Source organism: Camponotus vicinus, unplaced genomic scaffold (genome assembly GCF_025532165.1).
Source record: "Camponotus vicinus isolate PSW18456_S1 unplaced genomic scaffold, iyCamVici1.0 SCAF_4, whole genome shotgun sequence".
NCBI classification, from domain to species: Eukaryota; Metazoa; Arthropoda; class Insecta; order Hymenoptera; family Formicidae; genus Camponotus; species Camponotus vicinus.
In genome coordinates, this window is record NW_028141976.1 from 15031317 (window position 1) to 15054233 (window position 22917).

A 22917-nucleotide genomic window follows, 5' to 3' on the forward strand; every position below is an offset into this window, starting at 1 on the left:
CTGAGTTAATTTTTTATTAATAAATTGCAAAACTCTTCTTCCATATTTAATCAGAATATCTCTGCGATGAAAAATATGAAAATAATGATCTTGTAAACAAAATGCAAAATACTACATTAAACGTACGCATGGAAAATAAAACTGCATAATATCTTGTAATCGAGTATATGACTGTCCATGATTTAAAACAAATAAGAAATGTCAATAGAATTGAATCAATATAAGGATTTAAAATAAAAGAGTGAAATCTTAATCCTCCCGCAAGATCATATAATCCTTAATAATATATGTAAAAAAAAATAAAATTCATGAAGATGGTATGAGACCTTCTTCTATTAACATTTTTTTAATATCAACCAATTCTATCTCATAATCTCCGCTTTCCGGAGACTTCACGATTTTAATTTTCACAATCGATTCAGTTTGTACTAATTCTGCTAGTTTTTGTCGTATGACAGGTGAATAATTGCCTGCATCGTCGACAGGTGCCAAATCTGTAATAAACAGTACAAAGTTTGAATAATGGAAAAATTATTTGTTTATATTTACTGAAATTAATACTTACTGACAACTGTATACAAATTTGCCATTGCCGCAGGTGTAATGAAATCTTTAGGCATTAATCTTATATTCTTATGTTCCACTTCTGCTATATTGCCATAATCAATGTAGAAAATGTTAGCTGTGGTATAGGATTATTTTGGATCCAAACATGCTGCACGATACCACTCATTGTCATACAGTGCCAAACATAATTCTTCTTTTCTAGGTATATAATATTCTGCTTTCTCACAATATTCTCTTAACTGGAACAAAATAAGATATTATTACATGTGTATTATACAAAAACATAAATTTGCTCGATTACATGTGGGGGGGTGTATTCAACTTTCGGTACGAAGACGGAAGTTTCGTAAGAAAACAGGAACAACGGAATCCTGGTGAAAGCCGCGACCCTAGCTTTGTAATCCTTCACGAAGCGGAAGGCCCGATAGAGAGGAAATTTATTAACTAAATCAGAGGAGAAGCCAGATTCAAAAAAAGAGAAATGAAGGTTCTGAAGTTTGTCTATTAAAATATTAGGTCTGGTAGCTAAAGATTTAAATAAGAAGTTTTGAGTTAAGAAATCCGATCTAAAACGAGCCGGGCTAATACAGGTTTCTGCATATACTACATTGCATGGTGTGGAACACCTCAGACCGGCGCAGTATCTCAGGGCTCTACGAGATACCCTCTCAAAACGTTCCGTGAAGCTTTTGTTATGGAAGGGAAATAGGAAAGAAGCGTAATCCGAGGTGCCCCTAATCATGGCCTTGTAAATATTCAGCAGAGTTTTGGGATGAGAACCCCACCAGACTCCTCTCAAAAATTTAATTATGTTAGCAAGTTTGCCACATTTGTTAATAACGTAGTTAGCATGGAGATGGCCGGTAAGCCGGGGGTCAAGAAGAACTCCCAGAAACCTGGTAGAAGAAACAGGATAAATATTAATATTTTCTAAAAGAATGGAATAATTTCCAGGATTAATTCTTTTTTTCGTAAAAATCATGAGGGCCGATTTAGAGGGAGAGATCGTCAAGCCCCGCTCAAACAAAAAGGCAGATAGGGCCCCCGCCGACCTCTCAAGCGATACCAGAGAGGAGTCTATATCAGAGGAACGTCTATACACAGCGATGTCATCCGCGAACTGAATCATCCGGCAGCCACCAAATAAGGAGGACTCGCATTTTGACATGTAGAGGTTGAAAAGAAGGGGACTCAGAATCGAGCCCTGAGGCACACCCTTATGAGAGAAGAAGCTCTCTGTCAATCCTCCATTCACGACAAACTGCAACTCCCTGAAACACGTTAACTGATATATAAACCAACAAAGTTTAGGCGGAAGGCCCAAGTCAATAAGGTGAGAGGTTAAAATGGAGGGGATAACATTATCAAATGCACCCTGTATGTCGAGGAATAGACAGCTAGTTGATTGCTTTGAAATAAATCCGTGATGGATTTCAGTGGTTAATATGCCCAGATTATCAAGACATGAGGTTCTTTTGCGAAATCCGAATTGAGAAGGAGGAAGGATGAGGGAGGATTCGACCCACCAACCAAGACGATACAAAATGAGTCTTTCAAGGACTTTAAGAAGACAAGAGGTAAGGGAGATTGGACGGAGTTTACCACGAGAGGATTTAGGGATGAGAAATACCAAAGAGTGATGCCAAGAGTTTGGAAAAGAACCGGAGTCAAAAATGGAATTAAGAACATCAAGCAAGATTGTTAAATACTCTTCCGGTAAGAGAGAGAGCATTTTATTATCGATTCCGTCAAATCCAGGAGAGGAGCGGGCTTTTAAATTGCAGGTGACCGACATCAATTCCTGGAGAGAGAAAGGATAATCGAACATCTTACATGAATAGTTCGTTGGAAAATCATTGATCGATGAGAATGAACGATGGAAAACAGATGGAGGACAAAGGGAATTAATAGATTCTTGGACGGAGTGCAAAGGATGGAGATTAGAGGAAGGAAGAATAGTAGGATCTTCAAATTGACGGGATCTAAAACGTTTGATGAATCGCCACAATTGGGAGATGGGGGTATTTGGATTAAGTGTAGAACAAAATTCCTTCCATCCCCTGGTCTTTTCGGATCTCAGAATTTTCCTAGTAACTGCTTCTTGTTTCTTAAAAGCAAGATAATTTGGGAATGTAGGCTGTCTTCTAAAAGTAGCTAGAAAAGAGCGTCTGACATTGACCGCCTGTTGACAATTGTCATTCCACCAAGGAGCTGGTGGGGAGAATCTTTTTCCCCTTTGTGAAGAATTTCGACCCACTGTGTGTGGCTTGTCAGGATCAGAATGCCATTGTCGGCGAAGGTGATCTGTAAAACAAGAATATTTCTGGACTGAGTTCAGCAAGGGATCGCTCAAGGATTCCCTCAGTGAGTCCAGTGAGGAGAAAAGATTTTTAACAAAAATTTTATCTTGCAGTTTTGAATGTTTAATTTTATGGGAGAAAAAGTTACTCCTTTTTGGAGCACGGTTAAAAAGAGTTGTGGTTGGATAATGATCACTAAGAAAAGTGTCGTCAAGGACCGCCCAATCACAGAGGCCTATAATAGAAGAGGAAATGAAAGTAAGATCAATAGCAGAGATCCTCTGTCCTGGGCGTGTCAAAAAAGTAGGAGAGCCATTATTAATGCAGGTGAAGGAGGCCTCAATGGCTGAAGAGAGCAATAGCTCACCTTCTTTGTCAGAATATTCACAGCCCCATTCGCCGTGGTGAGCGTTGAAGTCACCAAGTAAAATAACATTCGTGAATGAAAGACAAAAAGCAAAAAGGGCTTCGTACTCCTCCGATGTGAGGGAGCCCCTAGGATATCTGTAGATAGAAATAATAGTTAAGTCAAAATTATCAAAATGAACCAAAATAGTCTGACTGTCAAGTCTGCCCTCAAAAGAGATACTATCATGAATATAAGAATAAGATAATGTGGGGCGGATCGCCAAGGCGAGACCTTCACCGAATTGAGAGGTTGAGTCCTTTCGGAAAATAATGAAATTGCGGAGGGCAAATCGAGAGTCAACAGTCAACCATGTCTCAGAGAGTGCCAAGATGTCATATTTATCAAAAAGAGCAAATGATACGTCAGACTTGCCCCGAACGGAACGACAGTTCCACTGCAAGATGGCCAAGGATGAAAAGGCCGGAGGGTTACCAAGAGTGGAGTCAGTCATCACGGGAACGGTCCCGGGCGGATAGCCCAATTAAAGGAGTCACAAGAAAATGTTCAATGAGGCCACTCAGAACATCGCGGACGCCCAGCGCCGCCAACACAGGTTCAAGCTTCTCCATCAGAGGCGGAAGATCAGGCATAACATCATTATTATGTGCCTTCGGCCGATACACGGCATCCCTATGAGAGAAGCCATTGAGAATCCGCCTTAACTCTCCCTCTCCTGCTCCTCCCTGCCCTGACACCCTGGCAAAAATGAGACGTTTGTTTGGCGTTTACATGAACGTTTGTGGAAGTTCGTCGAGAGTTTAAAAACGATTAGTAAAGAGTTTGTAGAACAAAAATTGCAACACTGCAGCGTTTAAAAGACGTTTGTACGTTATAGCGTAAACGTAAACGTTTGAAAAGTCTGAGTAAACTCTGTACACGAAGATGTATCAACGTTTACTGAACGTACTCTGAAAAATGTTACCTCAGCATTGCAAAACTTTCATGTAACATTATATAAAGAGTTTGTAGAACAAAAATTGCAACACTGCAGCGTTTGATAAGCATTCAAAACCCAACAGCGTTATGTAAGTGCTCTTACAAAGTTTGAAAAGCATATAAACTCTCAGAAAACCCTCACTCAACGGTTGTTAACGCTTTATAAAGTTTCTTATTTTCGCCAGGGCAGAGCATGCGCGGGTTACTTGCTGCGCAGCGGGAGCTGCGTCTCTCGTCATAGCGTTGAGTTTTTCCGCCATATTAACACGTAATTTTTGTTCTCTAACAAAGTATTCACAATTAATTACAATTTTGGATCCCCAAAGATTGTAAAGTGGTGCACGACTTTTTTACAAAAGAGAATGTCGGGTTCGGAAGAATCACCGACTCGCTCAAGCCAGCGTGACAGGGAGATAAGCGACAGTGAATCATACGAGAGGCAAAGCAGTGAAAAGAGTTCAGGCGAGCAAATCAGACGTCAAGGTCGAAAAAGAGGATATTTTAATCTGGTAGATTACGATGAAGATTCTGACAAGGAGAACTCAGGCCCTTCATCAAAAAGACCTCACACTTACTCGGCCAATCCATCTTTGGAATCTTTGCAGAACCAGGTTAACCTCTTAACATCTTTGTTACTGCAGACACCGGCTGCTACACCGGTAAGTACACCAGGGGGAATCAATCAAGCCTTTTTGGAAAGGCCGGGAACAAGTTTCGATAGAAGAAAGTTGGACTTGGGGTCTTTCAAGACCGACGTTGACGAGAAAAGACGTCTCCGTCCAGGGAATAAAAATCGACTGGAGATACTCAACGGGTTACAGCGATTTGGATCTGTAGACTGGAAGGAGGTTAGATACTCAAAAGCTCTTAGATCTTTTCTAGCATCTCCAGGATTTACAGATCTCAGGGTGAATGAAGAATTATGTCACTTGGATAGGAAAAAAGATCTATTATTACCAGTAGACCGAGTTTTAGGAGGCCTTTGCAATGCAGTCCTGGAACAGAAAGAATTATTATAGAATGGTCTCCAGGGTATCGTAGACTGGGCTTTTGCAAATCCAACAAACTTATCCCCTGAGGCATTATTTGACAGATTGTCCTCAGTTTTCGGGCCAGGCTCTCAGATATCTAAGACGTCAGATCAGATTCTGCAGACTATTTGTGGAAAGAGAGCCGAAGCTATTGAAGGAAGAAGAGAACGACTTTTGGGAGAGCTTCCAATTAAGACCACTCAATCAGCACTGCGAAAGATTCCTCCAAGCGCGGAGTACCTTTTCGAGAAAGAGAGTCTTCAAGCGTTAATTCAATCATTGGGAGGTTCACAGATATGGCTAAACTTTCCTTCATACTTATCGAGCAAGAAGCCTTCGACCAGGAAAGACACCATACAACCGAGATCCAATCATTCCTTTCGTACGGGCAGAGCATCCCAGAACTCGAGGGAGGTTTTCACCACACAACGGAATCCCTTCAAGGTCAGGAGTGGAGTTAAAAAAGAGTCCAGAGGTAGGTCCGAGGATTTCTCCCGGAAGAAGACAGGTAAATGACTATGTAGCAGTTCGAGTCTTTTCAGGAGGTCAGCTGCTAACCTTCCAAGAAAGATGGAAGGAATTAGGAGCGCCTCCACATGTTCTAAGATTCATTACAGGGACCAGAATCTCATTAATCTCAAAGCCTCGCATGATCAGCAATTGGAGGCACTCTCGATTTATCACAAGACTATCACTGGAGATGTCAGAACAAATAGCTCTCCTAAAACAGCAGGGCATACTGAAACGTCCAGAAAGAGAGGGTCCAAGTTTTGTATCAAGGATGTTCTTAGTAAAGAAAAGCAGCGGGGGTGTGCGGCCCATTTTCGATCTGAGAGGTCTCAATGCCCATGTCAGAATAAGGAAATTTCAGTTGATCTCACATTACAAAATTCCAGAATTTTTACAGGTCAACGATTATATGACCAGGATCGACATAGCACAGGCATACTTCCACGTACCGATTGCCGAGAATCATCAGCAGCTCCTCCGTCTCGTATACGACAGAGAGCTGCTCCAGATGACGAGCTTGCCCTTTGGCCTCTCATCTGCCCCTCATATCTTTGCGGTTATAACGAACTGGATCGCAGAGACCCTTCGCTCGCGAGGTATGAGGGTAGTCGTTTATCTGGACGACTTCCTCCTGGCCTCTCAAAACAGAGACAGGTTGGACTCCCAGACGAAGGAAGCAGTAAGCCTGCTGGAATTTCTGGGCTGGCACGTCAACCACACCAAATGTGTTATGACTCCAAGCCAGGAAATAGAATTTTTGGGAGTGATCTGGAATACTGGCAGGAACCGGATCATACTCCCGGACAAAAAAGTACAAAAAATCACGAAGCTCGTCACGGACATTCGCTCCAGAAGCAGGGCTACATTAAAAGAGGTTCAACGCCTCTTGGGTCTCCTCAACTTCGCCAATTTCGTCGTCCACAGAGGTCGGCTTCACTGCCGCCATCTTCAAAGATTCTGCATGACCTTCAGACAGAGGAGGTTGAGGGAGAGTCGGTCGATTCCCAGAACAGTAGACACAGAGCTGCAGTGGTGGTGCAGAGCCACAACCTCCACCTCCGACCTCCACAAGAGAGAGATCACGCATTTTCTAACCACAGACGCGGCAGATACAGGATGGGGAGCCCAATTGAATGGCACTTTTCTCTCAGGAAACTGGTCAACAGAGCAGAAAAAGTGGCACTCGAATCGCAAGGAAATGTACGCGGTTTATGCGTCGATAAAACAGGAGACGCAGTTGCTCCGGAAAGCCCACATCCTCTTGCAGACAGACAATCGTACACTAGTGGCCTATATCCAAAAGGAAGGGGGCACGAAGTCTCTAGATCTTCTCAATCTCACGTTCCAATTATTGAGACTAGTAGACACTCTCCAAATAGAGCTATCAGCGGCTTACCTCCCGGGGAGATACAACGGGATTGCAGATCGTCTTTCCAGGAAGAAGACCCTGCCGGAGTGGCATCTCCTCCCAGAAGCAACAAACCAGATCTTCAAAAGGTGGGGCGTGCCAGACATCGACCTTTTCGCATCAGCAGAATCAGCAGTAGTCGAGCGCTATGTATCCAGAGACTCGAGAGATCGGTGCGCTTACTTTATAGACGCATTCAGTCGTCCATGGGAATGCAAACTGGGATGGGTGTTCCCACCACCCAGCCTGATACCCAGAGTCCTAGCCCACTTAAACAAATGCAAAGGACAGGTATTGATCGTGGCACCCAGGTGGGAGAGGACATTCTGGATGTCAGACTTGAAGAGGAGGAGCAAGGAACCTCCGATGATAATCGAAAAACTAGAGAAGGTCCTGATAGATGTCACAACGCAACAGCCTCCCCCAGAGGTGCATCGTCTTGGTCTCCAAGTGTGGAGGATTGGATGTGGAAACACCTAGTCCAGGATTGGTCTTCTGAAGAGAAGATGCTAGTTACCAAGAGCTGGCGCCTATCTACGCTGGGGACATATAGAGCTCCCATCCAGAGATGGATTGACTGGTGCAGAGACAACGGTATTGACCCTGGAAATCCACAAGGTAGGGACTTGGGCAGATTTTTAGCAAATCTTTTCATCACAAAGAAATTTGCTTACAGTACCATCTTAGTCCATAAGTCAGCAGTTACTACTTTCTGCTCTGGGAAGTCGACTTTACCCCTATCATCAGACTTTCTAGTACGCCAAGTCTTAAGAGCAATTTCCCTAGAGAAACCCAAGGAGACGAGAGCAGAGATCTGGGACGTTCAACGGCTACTGGATTGGTTGAGCACAGGAACGCGGAACCTATCCTTTTTTGAGGATTCGAGAAGAACGGCAGCTTTACTTCTGTCGGTTTCAGGACGTCGCATCCATGATCTCACTTTATTAAAGATATCGAGGAACTTCTTACGAATCTCGGAGATACGATAATTCTATGGCCGGCTTTCGGCTCAAAGACCGATCGAGGGCATTTCAGACAATCAGGATGGAAGCTATCAAGACACCCCAACATTTGGCTTTGTCCAATCACTTGGATCAGAGCTCTTCTTAAGAAATCAGAGGAGAGACGAGCAAATACAGGATTGGATAAACTTTTTATCACGGTAGCAGGTCCAGTCAAAGCAGCGTCTAGGACATCAATTGCTGGATGGGTCCGTTCTGTTTTAAAGGAAGCAGGAATAGATTCTTCTCCGGGAAGTGTTCGAGCGGCAGTAGCTTCCCGTGGCTGGCTGGACGACCTGCCAGTCCAGGACATATTAGACAGAGGAAACTGGAGATGCGTTGAGACCTTCAGAAAACATTATTGCAAAGAGATATCGAGCACGAACCAAAGCAGTTCTAATCCAATATTTAATAACTTTTCACCAATATAAGAAAAGGAAGAAAAGAAGAGTATTTATTTTTTCCTTTTAAATACCTTTAGGGTCTAGGAGAGATTGCAATAAACAAGAATTATATTATTCGCAATGTATAGATTTATCTACTCCTTTTTCTAACCCTTTCAGCATCACATAGCGTTAAGTTGATCACCAGCAGATATCAAACACGTCTCTCATAGGGATGCCGTGTATCGGCCGAAGGCACATAATGCAGGTGTTTTGAACTTCAACAAAACACGTATTATGTGCGGAAACCGATACACGGCATCCCAGCAAGTATCTTGCTGGATGAGAGACACTATGACGAGAGACGCAGCTCCCGCTGCGCAGCAGGTGACCCGCGCATGCTCTGTCAGGGCAGGGAGGAGCAGGAGAGGGAGAGTTAAGGCGGATTCTCAATGGCTTCTCTCATAGGGATGCCGTGTATCGGTTTCCGCACATAATACGTGTTTTGTTGAAGTTCAAAACACCTGCATTAGTTTGGTGGCTCTAATCAGGTCTGGTTTGGCTGCTGGTTCTAGTCTTTCATAGCTGCAACAATTGTTAAATGCGCTCGCAAATTATTATTCATGTCACGGGTAAGTTCTAGGATCGCGTCGCTTGTCGCCTTTTGCGTTACAAGAGATTCGCGAATTCCTATTGATCTTGATTTGACGTAACATTGAAGGTTATACTTTACTCGCTACATATATACACACACATACATACATACAATTAACAGAAATGCATGGCTATTATGTGTGTTAGAGACTCAACATTTACAAGTGTGTAGCTTCTTTGAATATTTCTTAAATCTTGCAGATATATATGTTTCGGGAGAAAAACTGATGCGACTGTGGGTTTTATTTTTTCTATATATATGTATTTTGTATCAAGATACCATCTTGAAAGAGTAAAGGATTACATGTGTATGTGTGATGTGTCAAATGCACTTCCATGTATAATATGTAGGATAATTTGTCACTCGTTTTGATATAATAATTTTTTTATAACATATATACAAGAATGTATTTATTGTTTTTATAAAATAGCGTTAATATTGTTTAAGAAATTGAAGTCGATATTCAATATTTTGTTATTTTATTAAGGATTCTACTCTCAGCTTGCTGCTACAATATTCCAATTGCTTTTTCACAATGTATTTCAGAGAATTTTTATAAATAAATATTTCTAGAGGTAAAATTCTTTTCAGTTTTATGAGTCCGAAGAAAAACCACAACGTCTGAAACGTCGTTTTGAAAAGTGAACAATGTATAATAAGTGGACAATTAATAATAATTATCGTTGGAACTTTTCCATGGATCAATTATTCTGCGATCTTATACACGAATGTAAATATGTGGCACCAGGAGCGCAATTGACTTACGCTTTGAGAAATCGTTTAGAGAAATACAAAAGAGAAGTACGAAAAATGATTGTATCTCACATGAAAGATGGCTGTGCTCCATTGTTCATTGCCTGCAAAAGAGGACATGTAGAGATTGTCGAATATCTCTTAAAGAAATGCGACGCGGATATCGAACAGAGAGGAAAATACGAAGTACCCGACGATAGATCAGTTCATTGTGTTACCCCATTATGGTGTGCTGCAGTATCTGGAAATTTAGAAGTTATAAAATGCCTTATATCACATGGAGCTGATGTGAATGCAGTCTCTGATTCTGGATCTACACCTGTTAGGTCTGCATGTTTCATGACTCATATGAGTAAGAAATTATATATCAATTATGCAGAATATAATTGATAGATCAAATAAGCAAAAAGATATAATGTGTTTTACATTTTTTTCAAGAAGCGTTGTTTTCTATAATATTATTTAATCTATATATTCCTATAAACAATCAAATTATCTCATATTAGAAAAGATAAAAATAATATGGTATATAACATAGGAATGTAATGAATAAAAGTAATTCGATAAAAACAGTTCGATAAATGAATAAATATATATATATATATATATATATATATATATATATTTATGTGTATATATGTATGTATATATTGTATGTATATATATATATATATATATATATATAGTAACCAAAATATTGTAAGAAGTAAAAGTCAAATTAATAGTAAGAAGTAAGAAGTCAAATTTTAGAATTGGATAAATATATTTTTATCAAATTGAAACAAGAATATAATCATATGCAGGTCTAGGTCAAATCTATGTGTGCTAAGATTTAATTGCGCCATCATTTATTCTTTTATAATGCTTATAATAGTTACATGTTACAGTTATTGCTTATATATTACTTTTATAATGCATGTAATAATCTCGTTTTGCTTGTGTTTCCTTTTTGCATTTGAGATGAAATAATATGTAAAAAAGAGAGGAAGAGATCATAAAGTTGGAATGTAAGAATTTAAGCAAAATGTGAGACTTAATGGCTAATATTTATCATCCAATATTATAAAAATGTGTATGAATCATGCATTTAATTTTTAACAAATCAAATCATTGTTTGCTGATTCATTTCAATTATATGCAAAATATGTCAAATAATTTCTCTATGGAAGAAGTGATATATTTCGGTATAGTGGTAAAATCTTTAATTCTTAAGGATTTTTCTTCCTTTTCCTCTCTGTCTCGTTAGAAAATATTTAGTTTCTTTAACTAGTGATTGTTTAATTAGTGGTTGTTTTGTTTATAGATGGTGTGAAATATATAACTGAGTTTTTTAAAATAAGAATGATTTTAAATATTTTTTAGACATTGTCTCGTATTTAGTGGAAAATGGCGCCGATATACTAAAAGCAAATTACAATGGCGGAACATGCTTGATAAATTCTATACAAAGCGTGGAGTTGTGCACTTTTCTTTTGGAACACGGCGCGGATGTGAATGCGACGGATATTCAAAACAAAACTGCCTTGCATTACGCCATTCAAGAACACAGATTTCGAACTACCAAACTGCTTTTAGAACATAATGCGGACCCTCATCTCAGATCTCGATATAACGATGATGCCCTCCAGACTGCCTGCCTTAAAGGAGCCGTTCAGATATTTGAATATTTAGGTAAGAATAATTCAATATAACATTGTATAATTTGCGTTTTTTTTTTCTATGATAAAAGATAAGGCTTATACTGATTAAAATCACGACATATAATATTTATGATTTAGTGGAAAATGTATCATATTCCGCGGAAAGATTGGCAGATGCAAACGAGCTAATGGGATCTACATTCTTCGATGATCATAGCGATACGCCAATAGCGTTACAGTATTGGAGGGCGGCGATGGTCCTCAGAATAGACAACTCAAGTGACGGAGTGCCTTTGTCAAAGAGACCTGTGTTACCAAAACGCGAGACTTACAAAAACGCTGTAGAATTTTCAACCATGGAAGAATTAAACGCCATTTCGCTCGATTTAGACGCAATACGAATACAGAGTTTGTTAATATGTGAAAGGATATTAGGTCCACATCACAAGGATACTCTTTTCCGATTGATGTTTAGAGGCGCATCGTACGCAGATTCTTTAAGGTATTCAGATTATCTGAATGTTATAATGTAGTCAACTATTATATTTATATTATATTCAACTATTCTAGTTTGTCCAATTTTTCTGAAACATTTTATTACAATTATAACAATATGTATTTCTTATTTTTAGATATCAACAGTGTATAGATTTGTGGCATCGAGTGTTAGAAATTAGAATTGAAAAGGATTCAGTATGTAAAACCTATTAAATGTCTGATGAGATGCAATTATACGTGTACATAATTTTTTCACTGTATATAAAAAATTAACTAAATTCTGTTGATATCTTTTAGATTTTATATGCAGATACCTGCTTCACTGCACAAGCTCTTGTAAGACTTATGGTGGATCTAAATGAAAAAACATTGGAAGTGATAGATCGTAATCGAGGAATACCGAGATTTTGTGATGTAGTAGCGATATTTAAATTACTCTCTAGCCAGCTGACGGAAGCTAGAGAATTATTGGAAGTGCGTATATTATATAATTTGCGCATATTATATAATTTATAAGTAATTATATATATATGTGTGTGTGTGTGTGTGTGTGTGTTGTGTGTGTGTATATATATTCTGTTGTCGAACGTATGTATTAATTATATTAATGTTATGTTATAGAAACGTCCCGTACATAAGAGGCAGAGAGACAGTTATGAACGTATTCTAAAATGTGTAACGCACCTAATTTATCTCTTAGTAGAAACAGCAAATTCTGATGAAGAGAAAATTTTAATGCACCTACTAGTTCATCGTTTAGTAAAACAAAATCCAAGATCTGTTTACACAGAGGACACGCTTCTTCATCTTTGTGTTTCTAGTTTAAATACAATTAACTCTAGTTACTTTACTTCTGCCGACGATATACATGTAAGTATGAACTTTTGTATCAAGAAAGTGGAAACTTTACAATAAATTATCCATCCGCTCATTTTTTCATTTTCAACATTAATTATCTTCATAAATATATACATCTAAAATTAACTTCTCTATTCTATTCAATAAATTTAAAATTTTTTAATTCTTGAAATTAAATGAAAAGTAAAATTTTATTCGCATCTTTAAAATATCTGAAAAATTCTTCATTTGAAATAGTAATAAAGTAAAAACCATTGCTTTGTGAATATATTTTATTATAAAAAACGACTACATGATTAGATAATAAATGAAAAATACATATGCAATATGTTGACGAATATTTTCAGACAATTTTTCCACGTTTGGATGTTGTTAAATTACTCTTGGATTGTGGAGCATATGTCGATGCTAGAAACACATTGCGTTCAACACCTTTACATATAGCAAGCAACGCGTACAATTTCCACAATCCTGTAAGTATACTTTTCTTTATATATTTTTTAAAGTTTTAAAAGTTAAACATTATGACTCACATAAAAATTTTGTTTAAAACAGCTGATAAAATTGTTGCTGGATTATGGCGCACACTCAGATACGCCAAATAAAGCGGGAGATACACCACTACGACTGATATCCTCTAATCCGCTAAATAGCGTGAATCTCCTTAATTATACTAGTCTTCAGTGTCAAGCCGCACAGGCTGTTTGTAAATACGGAATCTGCAGCACAGAATTGCCTGTTACATTACGACATTTCCTAGAACTTCATAGGGAATGATACCACTGTAATGGTAATTTATAGTAATAATAATTTTCAAGTTGTATTATATATGTATACTTACGAAGAGGATAATTTTCCAACATATTTTGTCATAATTGCAAATTATATGACAATATCAGAAGATTCATATGTAATGATGGACACAATAATGTATATATTAATTTATAATTAATAATTTAAATTCCAATTATAACAAATTAAATGAGCAACATACATAATATAAAATAGTAAAATATATATATATATATATGTATACCAATGTCGAAACTTTATTATAAAAAAACTTAATATTAAAGAAAGTACTATTTTTAAAGTACCAACTATAATGTTAACATCTTGCCATTGAGAAACATACCAGGTATGATCATGCAAAATGTTGACCGTGACATAAATTGTAAATGTAACAGCATGTGCAGTTTTTAAAACATCAAAAGACTGAATGAGAAGAGAAAGCTTCTATAAGAATTAATAGCGTTTTCGACTTGTCGGGTTCAATTGCTCCGGGGTAGTTTACCAGACGTTATTGACCAACCACAGTCATTCTTCAAAAGAACCCTGGCAAAAATGAGACGTTTGTTTGGCGTTTACATGAACGTTTGTGGAAGTTCGTCGAAAGTTTAAAAACGATTAGTAAAGAGTTTGTAGAACAAAAATTGCAACACTGCAGCGTTTAAAAGACGTTTGTACGTTATAGTGTAAACGTAAACGTTTGAAAAGTCTGAGTAAACTCTGTACACGAAGATGTATCAACGTTTACTGAACGTACTCTGAAAAATGTTACCTCAGCATTGCAAAACTTTCATGTAACATTATATAAAGAGTTTGTAGAACAAAAATTGCAACACTGCAGCGTTTGATAAGCATTCAAAACCCAACAGCGTTATGTAAGTGCTCTTACAAAGTTTGAAAAGCATATAAACTCTCAGAAAACCTTCACTCAACGGTTGTTAACGCTTTATAAAGTTTCTTATTTTCGCCAGGGAATGGCTGTGATTGGTCAATAACGTCTAGTAAACTACCTTGGAGCGATTGAACCCGACAGGTCGAAAACGCAATGATTCTCTCAATTAGATATTTTGCAATATATAAAATATTGTTTTTTAATATTTCTGTATAGTGTAATGATTCGTGTAATTTAACTAAATATTCAAAGTTCTTGCTACACAGTCTTTTTCTGATATAGATGCTTGAGAAATTTCTATTCAAATATTGTTAAACGCACTGTACTGCCTACAAAGTAAGAACAATGTCACCAATATGATGTTTTATCATAGAAATATTAGAATTTTTCTAATTTCTCTCCAGAATCTTGTGGCTTTTTTCTGAAAAGATATTACAAGCAATAATTTTGCTGAAAAGAAACACATCAGCTACACAATTTTAATATAATTTAAGTTTAATAATTAAATTATCTAATTTAGAGATTATATTATATATAAAAATAATCGCGCGCGAAAATATCGAAATTATTATTATCTATATATTTTATAAATAAACATTTATTTAAGATGAAAAAATTGTATTAAATGGACTTTCGGTGGAATATAATCCGAGTTCCATTTCTGTAGCCATTGATATAGAAACTGATATAGAGTGCCTTTATATTTTATATTAATGCTATTGAGAATGCTTTTCGTGATTTGAATGTTGATGAATCATCTGCTGGCATTCAGAAAGTTAAATACTATAAAAATAATACTATGTCTTGCGCAGTCTTAATACAGCATATTAGAATGCTGCAGATTATTACTATATTCTTAATGTATTGTAATATCTTGTTACATTCACAGACCGCTATCGATAACTTGAACGCACGCGATGCACCTGATTGGCACACGTGAACTCCAATGCCGCTCACACTCGCAAAATAAACAATTCGTTTAACAGAACTTTAATAAAATTAGGATTATACACAAGAGAACATACATGTATTATAAGATTAGAAAATTTTTTTCTTAATTTTATTAAGATAATATAAAATCAAAGTAAACAAAATTGTCAATGCAAAAATGTTGTATTGCATTGTTATAACGCTTAATTTTTATATCTAATGTATGAATTCTGGAATTTATGTTTTTTATTCTCTCTTTTGATTGAGCACGATAATATGACCCAGATATGCTATTTAGGATTATTTGTCAAGATCTGAATCTTAATTATTAAGATTTACTGCAGTTTATTAATTTTTTTCAGGTATTTAATTTTAAGCATGCTATTTATATTTTACCTGTTATTATCTGCAATGCGAAGATTATAATATATATTTGAAACGTTGAAAATAATAATAAATCAAGTTAGCCAACATTGAATTTGGAAAGTGCAATATTAAAATTATTATGAAACTGGAAAAACAAACTCAAAGAATAATGTAATAATATTATATATATAATATATAATATAATATATATAATATATAATATAATATATAATATTTCGAATTGATCTTTCTGCAGATTTGATCTCGATTATAATTCAAGCCAAATTTTATTTATTTTCTTCGTATTTATATGTTTTTTTTATGTATATATCTCTTCATCTAATAAAGACGGATAAACAAATTGCATGTAATTTTTCTTTCCATACACATATATATGTAGCTATAGTAGATTACCATCAAATAATAAAAAGAGAATTATATATTTATTATAATTTTAAATAATAACAATGTATTATAAGATATATAAGCGAGCATATACATATATAAGGAATAAGGAAGTTAAGGGAAGTTAGAGAAAACTATGTGGCTCAGCATTAGAATAGTGACTGTTTATCCCTATATTCGAAGCCCGTGAAACAAATCCGTTTTTTTTTTATGCTCAAGAAGAATTCTTAAAATCAGTAGAATGGTTGACTTGTAATTTTAAGACAATGTTTCATGCTCTAAATCCTTGCTTTAGGTAACACACAATATTGTGTTATAACTCAAGTCTTATATGTTTACAAGGATAAACGTATGTATGTAAACATATGTTGTAATGATTTAGTAATAATAGAAACGAATATTTTGATATAAATACAAATCGGCCATTCTGCTAAGACCTTTATGCTTGTTACTCAAGAAAATTTACAGAGACATGTTCCACATAAATGACAAACTCCAAGGAACTGTAGAAATTAGCTCTGCTTAAAAAGAGAAATATTTTACAAAAATATATATGTATAATATTATTTAATTAAATTTATTCTCAATATAATCGGTATGATTAAAGAAAATTTATTCTAACTATAATCAATATGATTAAAGAAAAATTTACCCATAATATCTTATATAATTTATTTTCTGAGATACATAAAGTCACCTTCTGTTTTCCCGCAATAGTTATATCAAATTTCGGCGTATTATTCATTCAAAACATACATTTCCATAACTGAGTTTTTCAGTCACACAGTTGATGAAAAAGTGAACATATATATAATTCGAATTTTGTATCGATAATCCTTTGTGACATCTTTGAGCATATTCTCAATGTGAGAACATATACTCCCAGATAGCCAAATATGCGCGAACGGATTTAAGCAGAACCTGCAGTCAATTTATGCTGTCAGAGAGAGAACAAAATTTGATACAGAAGTTGCTCTATTAAACGCGGTTGTCAAATTGGTGCCAGAAATGCGACAGAGCTTGCTGTTAGGCAATGTGAGCAGACTGGCAGCAAAAACCGCGCAGAGTCTGCACATACCTGACAGCAGACTGGCAGCAGAAATCGCGCAGAGCCTGCGCACAAAACCTGATAGCAGATTGACAGCAGAAATGCGACAGAGCCTGCTGACAGGCTATGTGAGCAGACCACGGTCTTAGGGTGCGTTTTCACTTGACGCTGTGACGCTGGCTTTTAGCGTCATATCGCCGCAGCGTCGTAGCGTCAATGAAAACTGATTGACGCTAACGTCTGGCGTCAAAACGGAATAACCTTTCATCAAGTTGTTCTTAAAAGTAATAACGTGTCTAAGTTAACAGATCTTAATTTCATTTAAAAAATGTTATGTAATCAACGATACTACGAATGGCAAAGAGAATGCTTAAAAATAATAAATTTAAAAAGGCGAGAGAAGAATAAAATACGTCAAATGATTTGTACAGCAGTGATTCATGAGTTGGAAAAAATGAAGAAAAGACAATATACCAAAAAACGTTATTGGGTTGCACCGTTATTTAAAAATAGAAAAATGCATGGTTTTTACCATGCAATATTTCCTAATATTATTTTGGAAGACAGCACATTTAGAAATTATTTTAGAATGACTGCTACACAGTTAGAAGAATTGCTACAAATAGTAGGACCTTCTTTGAGTAAACAGATAACTCCCTTTCGTGAGCCAATATCCGCTCCTGAACGTTTGTGTTTAACATTAAAGTATGTTGTTATTAATTATAATATTATTATATTATTACATTGAGTGCCATCGCTAATGACTGAGACAGATCTTTCTGTTGAAGCTCGACATTCAATATGTTAACAATCTGTTTATTATTACTTGCATTTTAAATATATTACATTTTACAGATATTTAGCTGCTGGTGATTCTATGAAATCAATATCATATCAATATCTAATTGGTGTAACAACAGTTTCTAACATTATTAGCGATACATGTAATGTCATTTGGAATTGTATTCACGAGGAAGTCCTTCCATCTACTTTGAGTGAAGGAGATTGGTTACGCATAGCAGATGAATTTGAGGAAAAATGGAACTTTCCTCATTGCATAGGTGCTATTGATGGAAAGCATGTAGTAATACAAGTAAAATCAGTAAAATGATTATTTCCTAAATCTCATTATTAACATTATTTTTTAATTGATAACAATTTTTGTAATACTTTTTTTCAGTGTCCTAATAACGCAGGTTCTTCATATTATAATTACAAGAATTCTCACAGCATAGTACTTCTGGCAATATGTAATGCAAATTATATGTTTACTTTTGTGGACATTGGAGCATATGGTCGACGTAGTGATGGTGGCATTTTTCGATCTTCTTTAATGGGACAAAAATTTCATAATGAGGAAATGAATTTACCAGAACCACAAACTATATTAGCTGATGAAATACCTCTACCATTCGTAATCGTGGGTGATGAAGCTTTTCCTTTATCAGAATATTTACTTCGACCGTATCCTGGAAGAGGAGGTTTAAATCAAGAACGAAAAATCTACAACTATCGACTAAGTAGAGCAAGAAGAATGATCGAAAGTTCTTTTGGAATTTTATGTAGCCAATGGCGGATATTAAGGCGTCCCATTGACACTACAGTTGATACATGTATGAAAATTGTTCAGGCCATTATCTGTTTACACAATTGGCTGCGAATTAAAGATATTGATCATAACGAATATATACCATCCAATCTAATTGATCAAGACAATTCATACAGTTTTATATCTGATACTTTGAGCTCAGATATAACTGATGAAGGTGCTTTGCGAAATATAACTCAATGTGATTCTAATTTAGGTTCACGTAAAGCCATGATGATAAGAGATACATTTTGTCACTATTTTAATAGCGAAGGAGCAGTTCCCTGGCAATTCGAGCACTGTTAAAATATTAAGAATAAAGAAATAAAATAATTAATAATGTCAATAAGTATTAATTGTGTAAATAAGTATTAATTGCGTAAATAGGTATTAATATATAAATAAATATTAAGTATAAGTTAATTATATTGAATCTTTTATTTGTAACTTTTTAATAAAAAATTTTACATTATTAGGAACATTATTATAAAGAACATTATTATATTACTTTATTCAATAAAATGTAGCAAACAAAACAATAGTTGTGATAATTTAGTTTCATAATAACAGTTAGAATTTGATTTTATATACTATTTTCTTTTAGCATATCATATGACAACTGTAAGTGTCTTTGAAATGCTTCCTGTTTTTGCTCTTCGGATAAACGACGAATTCGAGACCCCAACAAATTTAAAAAAGAGTCGATGTCATCAGGCTGAGGTGGAGGCGGTAAAATAATTTCATCGTTGGAAGTATCGCAAAAGCATTAGCAATTCTCTCAATAGCACTGTTTTCTTTGAGATTATCTGTTTTTTTAGCTGTAAAGTAATAAAGATTAATAATTATATATATATATATATATGTGCGTGTGCGTATAATGTATTGTACGTGTATACAATAGATTACAATAGGTAAATCACATTTATAAATATTTTTTTCAATCTCAATCATATATAAAAGACAAATATAAATTTTCATATAAATGTTATATACCTGACCGAACATTCCTAGTTTCTTCTGATGACTGATCCGAATCATTGAACGATGCTCTTGTTCTAGGAATATTTGATGCTGTGCTAAAATGTATCAATGAATAATTAAATATGTATATAATTTATTAGGTACACACATGTAAATTTTTTAAATTTCATAATTCAAATTTAATTTGAATATTCTTTAATAATATCAAAATTAATAGAAAATTTTAAATATTTGTTTTACATATGCACTCTTTTAATAAATACGAAAGCAAAACTTACGTTTTGACCAAACAAGAGTCACGCAAAAATTCCATATTATTATAATGTTGCCACAAGCGAGTAGTATTTGGTGTTGCAGATCCACTTGCCTTTTGTTCAGATTGAATAATTTTACGATAAGTATCATGTAAAGATTTAAATTTATTTTTAGCTGTTTCTGGACTAATTACACCTAAAAAAATGTAATGACATCTTAGATATAAAATGTTAAAAAAACATTGGAAGAAATATATAAAGCTTTTTAAAAAACAAGACTCTCTTTTTTATTTTTACCATTTAATGCGTCAGAAACTTCCTGCCACAATTTATTTCTTTCTTTCGGATTTCTTTGTTTAATATCTAATTGGAAATTCCATAACGCTTCTCGTTTTTGTACTTCCAGAATCAACAGCTCTTCTTCGTCGAATGACAAACCTGTTTTGAATTTTCTTTTTGGTTCTGGAATATTGGTTGTCATTGGGAGCTTCCTTTTTAAATGTTGAATATTATCTGCAAAAATAAAATAAAATTATATATTTAATATTACATCTTATTTTTAAGTGATTACAATTTATATTTCTTACTTGACAAATTTTCCTTATTAGAATTATTATATAAATTTTATTTATTGTTTTCTTTTGCCTCTATTACTACTATTTCATCATTCTCAATTAAACTTTTTCTTATTATGTTTTGTCCGTCATCTGTAACAAAGCGTCATATAGAAATAATTTGCATAATCCTCAGGCACTGTCATTATGATTGTTATATGTACCTGTCATTGGATAAAAGTATAATGTTGAATTATCAACATAATATTTAGAATATCCTTCTAAGCAAGGATGAGTATTAATATTTTCAATGGGAATGACCATTTCGCAAAGCCCACATGTTTGCACCATTTCAAATTCCTATTGAATATTAAAATATAATAGATATTATTTTATACACTTTATTATTACAAGTAAATTACAATATTACATGTTCTGATGTTAATAGTTAAAATAAGAAATTTTTGGACATAATGTTTGGAAGTAATTTATATGATTAGGTTAGGTCTTTGGAATTATAACTCAAATTAAACTATTATAAATATTGCTATTTAATATTAATGATTTACATAAAAGTTAGTAGATCAATTCATATATCAATTCATAGATCAATTAAATATTTATTTCATTAAAAATGTATTTTGAATTTTCTACTCATTTAAAAAAAAATACTTAACTGATTACGTCGTGAAATTATCATAAATATATTCATGCAAATTTATTGTTATTATTAAAATGTAATGAGTAATAAATAAATAAATAATAACAATATTACTTACGTTTTCTACAGACATTTTTGAGGCACTGCTTGACGCTTGAAGCTGAACAAATCCAGCTTTTTTCTTTTGACGCTAGCGTCCAAAAAGAGGTCACGTGATCGACTAGACGCTAGCGTCAGATAGGTAATGAAATCGCAGCCTTACATACCATACAGGTCTGGAAACTCCGGTGGTGGGGGAGGTCTCACTACACGATCCGAAGTTTATTTTTTCTTTTAAGGACCGTCTACGATGGAAGTAATATGGAGTGGACGGTGGAGTAAGGCGTAAGCGAATGATTCTTTTCCATTTCGCATTACTCTTAGTCTTACTCCACCGTCCACTGCACCGATATTATTTTCATTGTAGACGGTTCTTTAGTCAGTTTAATTTAATAAACTGATTTAATTTAAAATAATTTGTTTAATAATCTGGATCGCTTGTTGGGATTCAGAATATGGAACAGATTATTTGAAATTAAACGGATAAATGGGAGATAGCCTATTTATTGCGTATATTAAAAATAAAATATAAATAAAAATAAAATTATTCTTATGGCCGAGTGTATTTATATACTTTTATAAATGTCCAAGATATTCACTTATCAAAAATGAAAAAAGTAATATGTCTCGAAAGTTCATGAAATTTTCACATAGATTCCACGTAGATTCTAGTACCGTTTTTGAGCGGATTATCCACTTGAATATCCACGTAGATTCAACGATATTAATCTACGTGGTAATAACGTGGATTTCACGTACTGTTTTTGTCGGGTAATCGCTTAATAGAGGATGCACGCAGTTTCCAAAGATGAAATTAAACACTTAATAGAGGATCTATAAATGTTTAAAGAACTCTTTGCATACGCCATGTAAACGCTATGCAAACTCTCAAAAACGCTATGTACAAACGTCTTTCAAACGCTGCAGTGTTGCAATTTTTGTTCTACAAACTCTTTACTAATCGTTTTTAAACTCTCGACGAACTTCCACAAACGTTCATATAAACGCCAAACAAACGTTCATGAAACGTCTCATTTTTGCCAGGGACTATCTGTAGAAATAGATTTTATATCAGAAATATATATTTATATAGCAAAAATTATATATTAAATATTACTACAGTCCAGAAAATTATAATATACTTAGCATAAAACTGATTTTTTATACAAGCTATAAAAAAAATTCTTCTATATTTTTTACTTTTATTTTTTCACAAGAAATTATTTTGTCAATTATAATTAATTGGATTACATATATTACCATCTTTTTATATAAATTTTATTATTATATAGCTTATTATTTGAAAGCGAATATAAAATAACAATTAAATACATAATCACAAATTGTGATCATTTTCTGAAAACAATTAAAAAGATTTACTTATTTATTGGTAGAAAAACA

General features: G+C 34.8%; 2 protein-coding genes, 1 long non-coding RNA gene and 1 pseudogene across 4 annotated transcripts; 2 read left to right on the forward strand and 2 right to left on the reverse strand.

Annotated features, from left to right (window-relative positions):
• Nucleotides 1-3862, reverse strand: LOC145970311 (uncharacterized). Its single transcript, XR_014438387.1, has 2 exons — nt 566-3862; nt 1-494 (listed from the first exon to the last, which is right to left on the reverse strand). It is a non-coding gene; the product is annotated as an uncharacterized LOC145970311 (long non-coding RNA).
• A 1948-nt stretch (nt 3863-5810) lies between these two features.
• Nucleotides 5811-7980, forward strand: LOC145970820 (uncharacterized). Its single transcript, XM_083097819.1, has 2 exons — nt 5811-7779; nt 7838-7980. Exons 1-2 carry the CDS (start codon nt 5814-5816, stop codon nt 7846-7848), a joined length of 1977 nt encoding a protein of 658 aa, XP_082953945.1. The 5' UTR covers nt 5811-5813; the 3' UTR covers nt 7849-7980.
• A 1045-nt stretch (nt 7981-9025) lies between these two features.
• LOC145969737 (protein fem-1 homolog A-like) lies at nt 9026-16287 on the forward strand. The gene is made up of 9 exons (XM_083095940.1): nt 9026-9177; nt 9792-10305; nt 11316-11624; nt 11732-12095; nt 12226-12286; nt 12389-12565; nt 12713-12961; nt 13297-13422; nt 13505-16287. The coding sequence occupies exons 2-9, from the start codon at nt 9849-9851 to the stop codon at nt 13724-13726; spliced, it is 1965 nt and encodes a 654-aa protein (XP_082952066.1). The 5' UTR covers nt 9026-9177; nt 9792-9848; the 3' UTR covers nt 13727-16287.
• A 3099-nt stretch (nt 16288-19386) lies between these two features.
• On the reverse strand, nt 19387-22508 carry LOC145969739 (uncharacterized; annotated as a pseudogene). The gene is made up of 7 exons (XR_014438235.1): nt 21536-22508; nt 20981-21116; nt 20790-20909; nt 20500-20715; nt 20227-20398; nt 19961-20043; nt 19387-19785 (listed from the first exon to the last, which is right to left on the reverse strand). The product of XR_014438235.1 is annotated as an uncharacterized LOC145969739 (transcript).
• Nucleotides 22509-22917: the final 409 nt, after the last annotated feature.

What these genes read in the sequence shown, in the direction of transcription:
- LOC145969737 (XM_083095940.1), top strand. Translation starts at nt 9,849, where the DNA reads ATGTATAATAAGTGGACAATTAATAATAATTATCGTTGGAACTTTTCC. An exon ending in TCGTACGCAGATTCTTTAAG is followed by an intron (nt 12,096 to 12,225) that starts GTATTCAGATTA and finishes TCTTATTTTTAG; the next exon opens with ATATCAACAGTGTATAGATT. An exon ending in TTAGAATTGAAAAGGATTCA is followed by an intron (nt 12,287 to 12,388) that starts GTATGTAAAACC and finishes GATATCTTTTAG; the next exon opens with ATTTTATATGCAGATACCTG.
- LOC145970820 (XM_083097819.1), top strand. Translation starts at nt 5,814, where the DNA reads ATGGAAGGAATTAGGAGCGCCTCCACATGTTCTAAGATTCATTACAGG.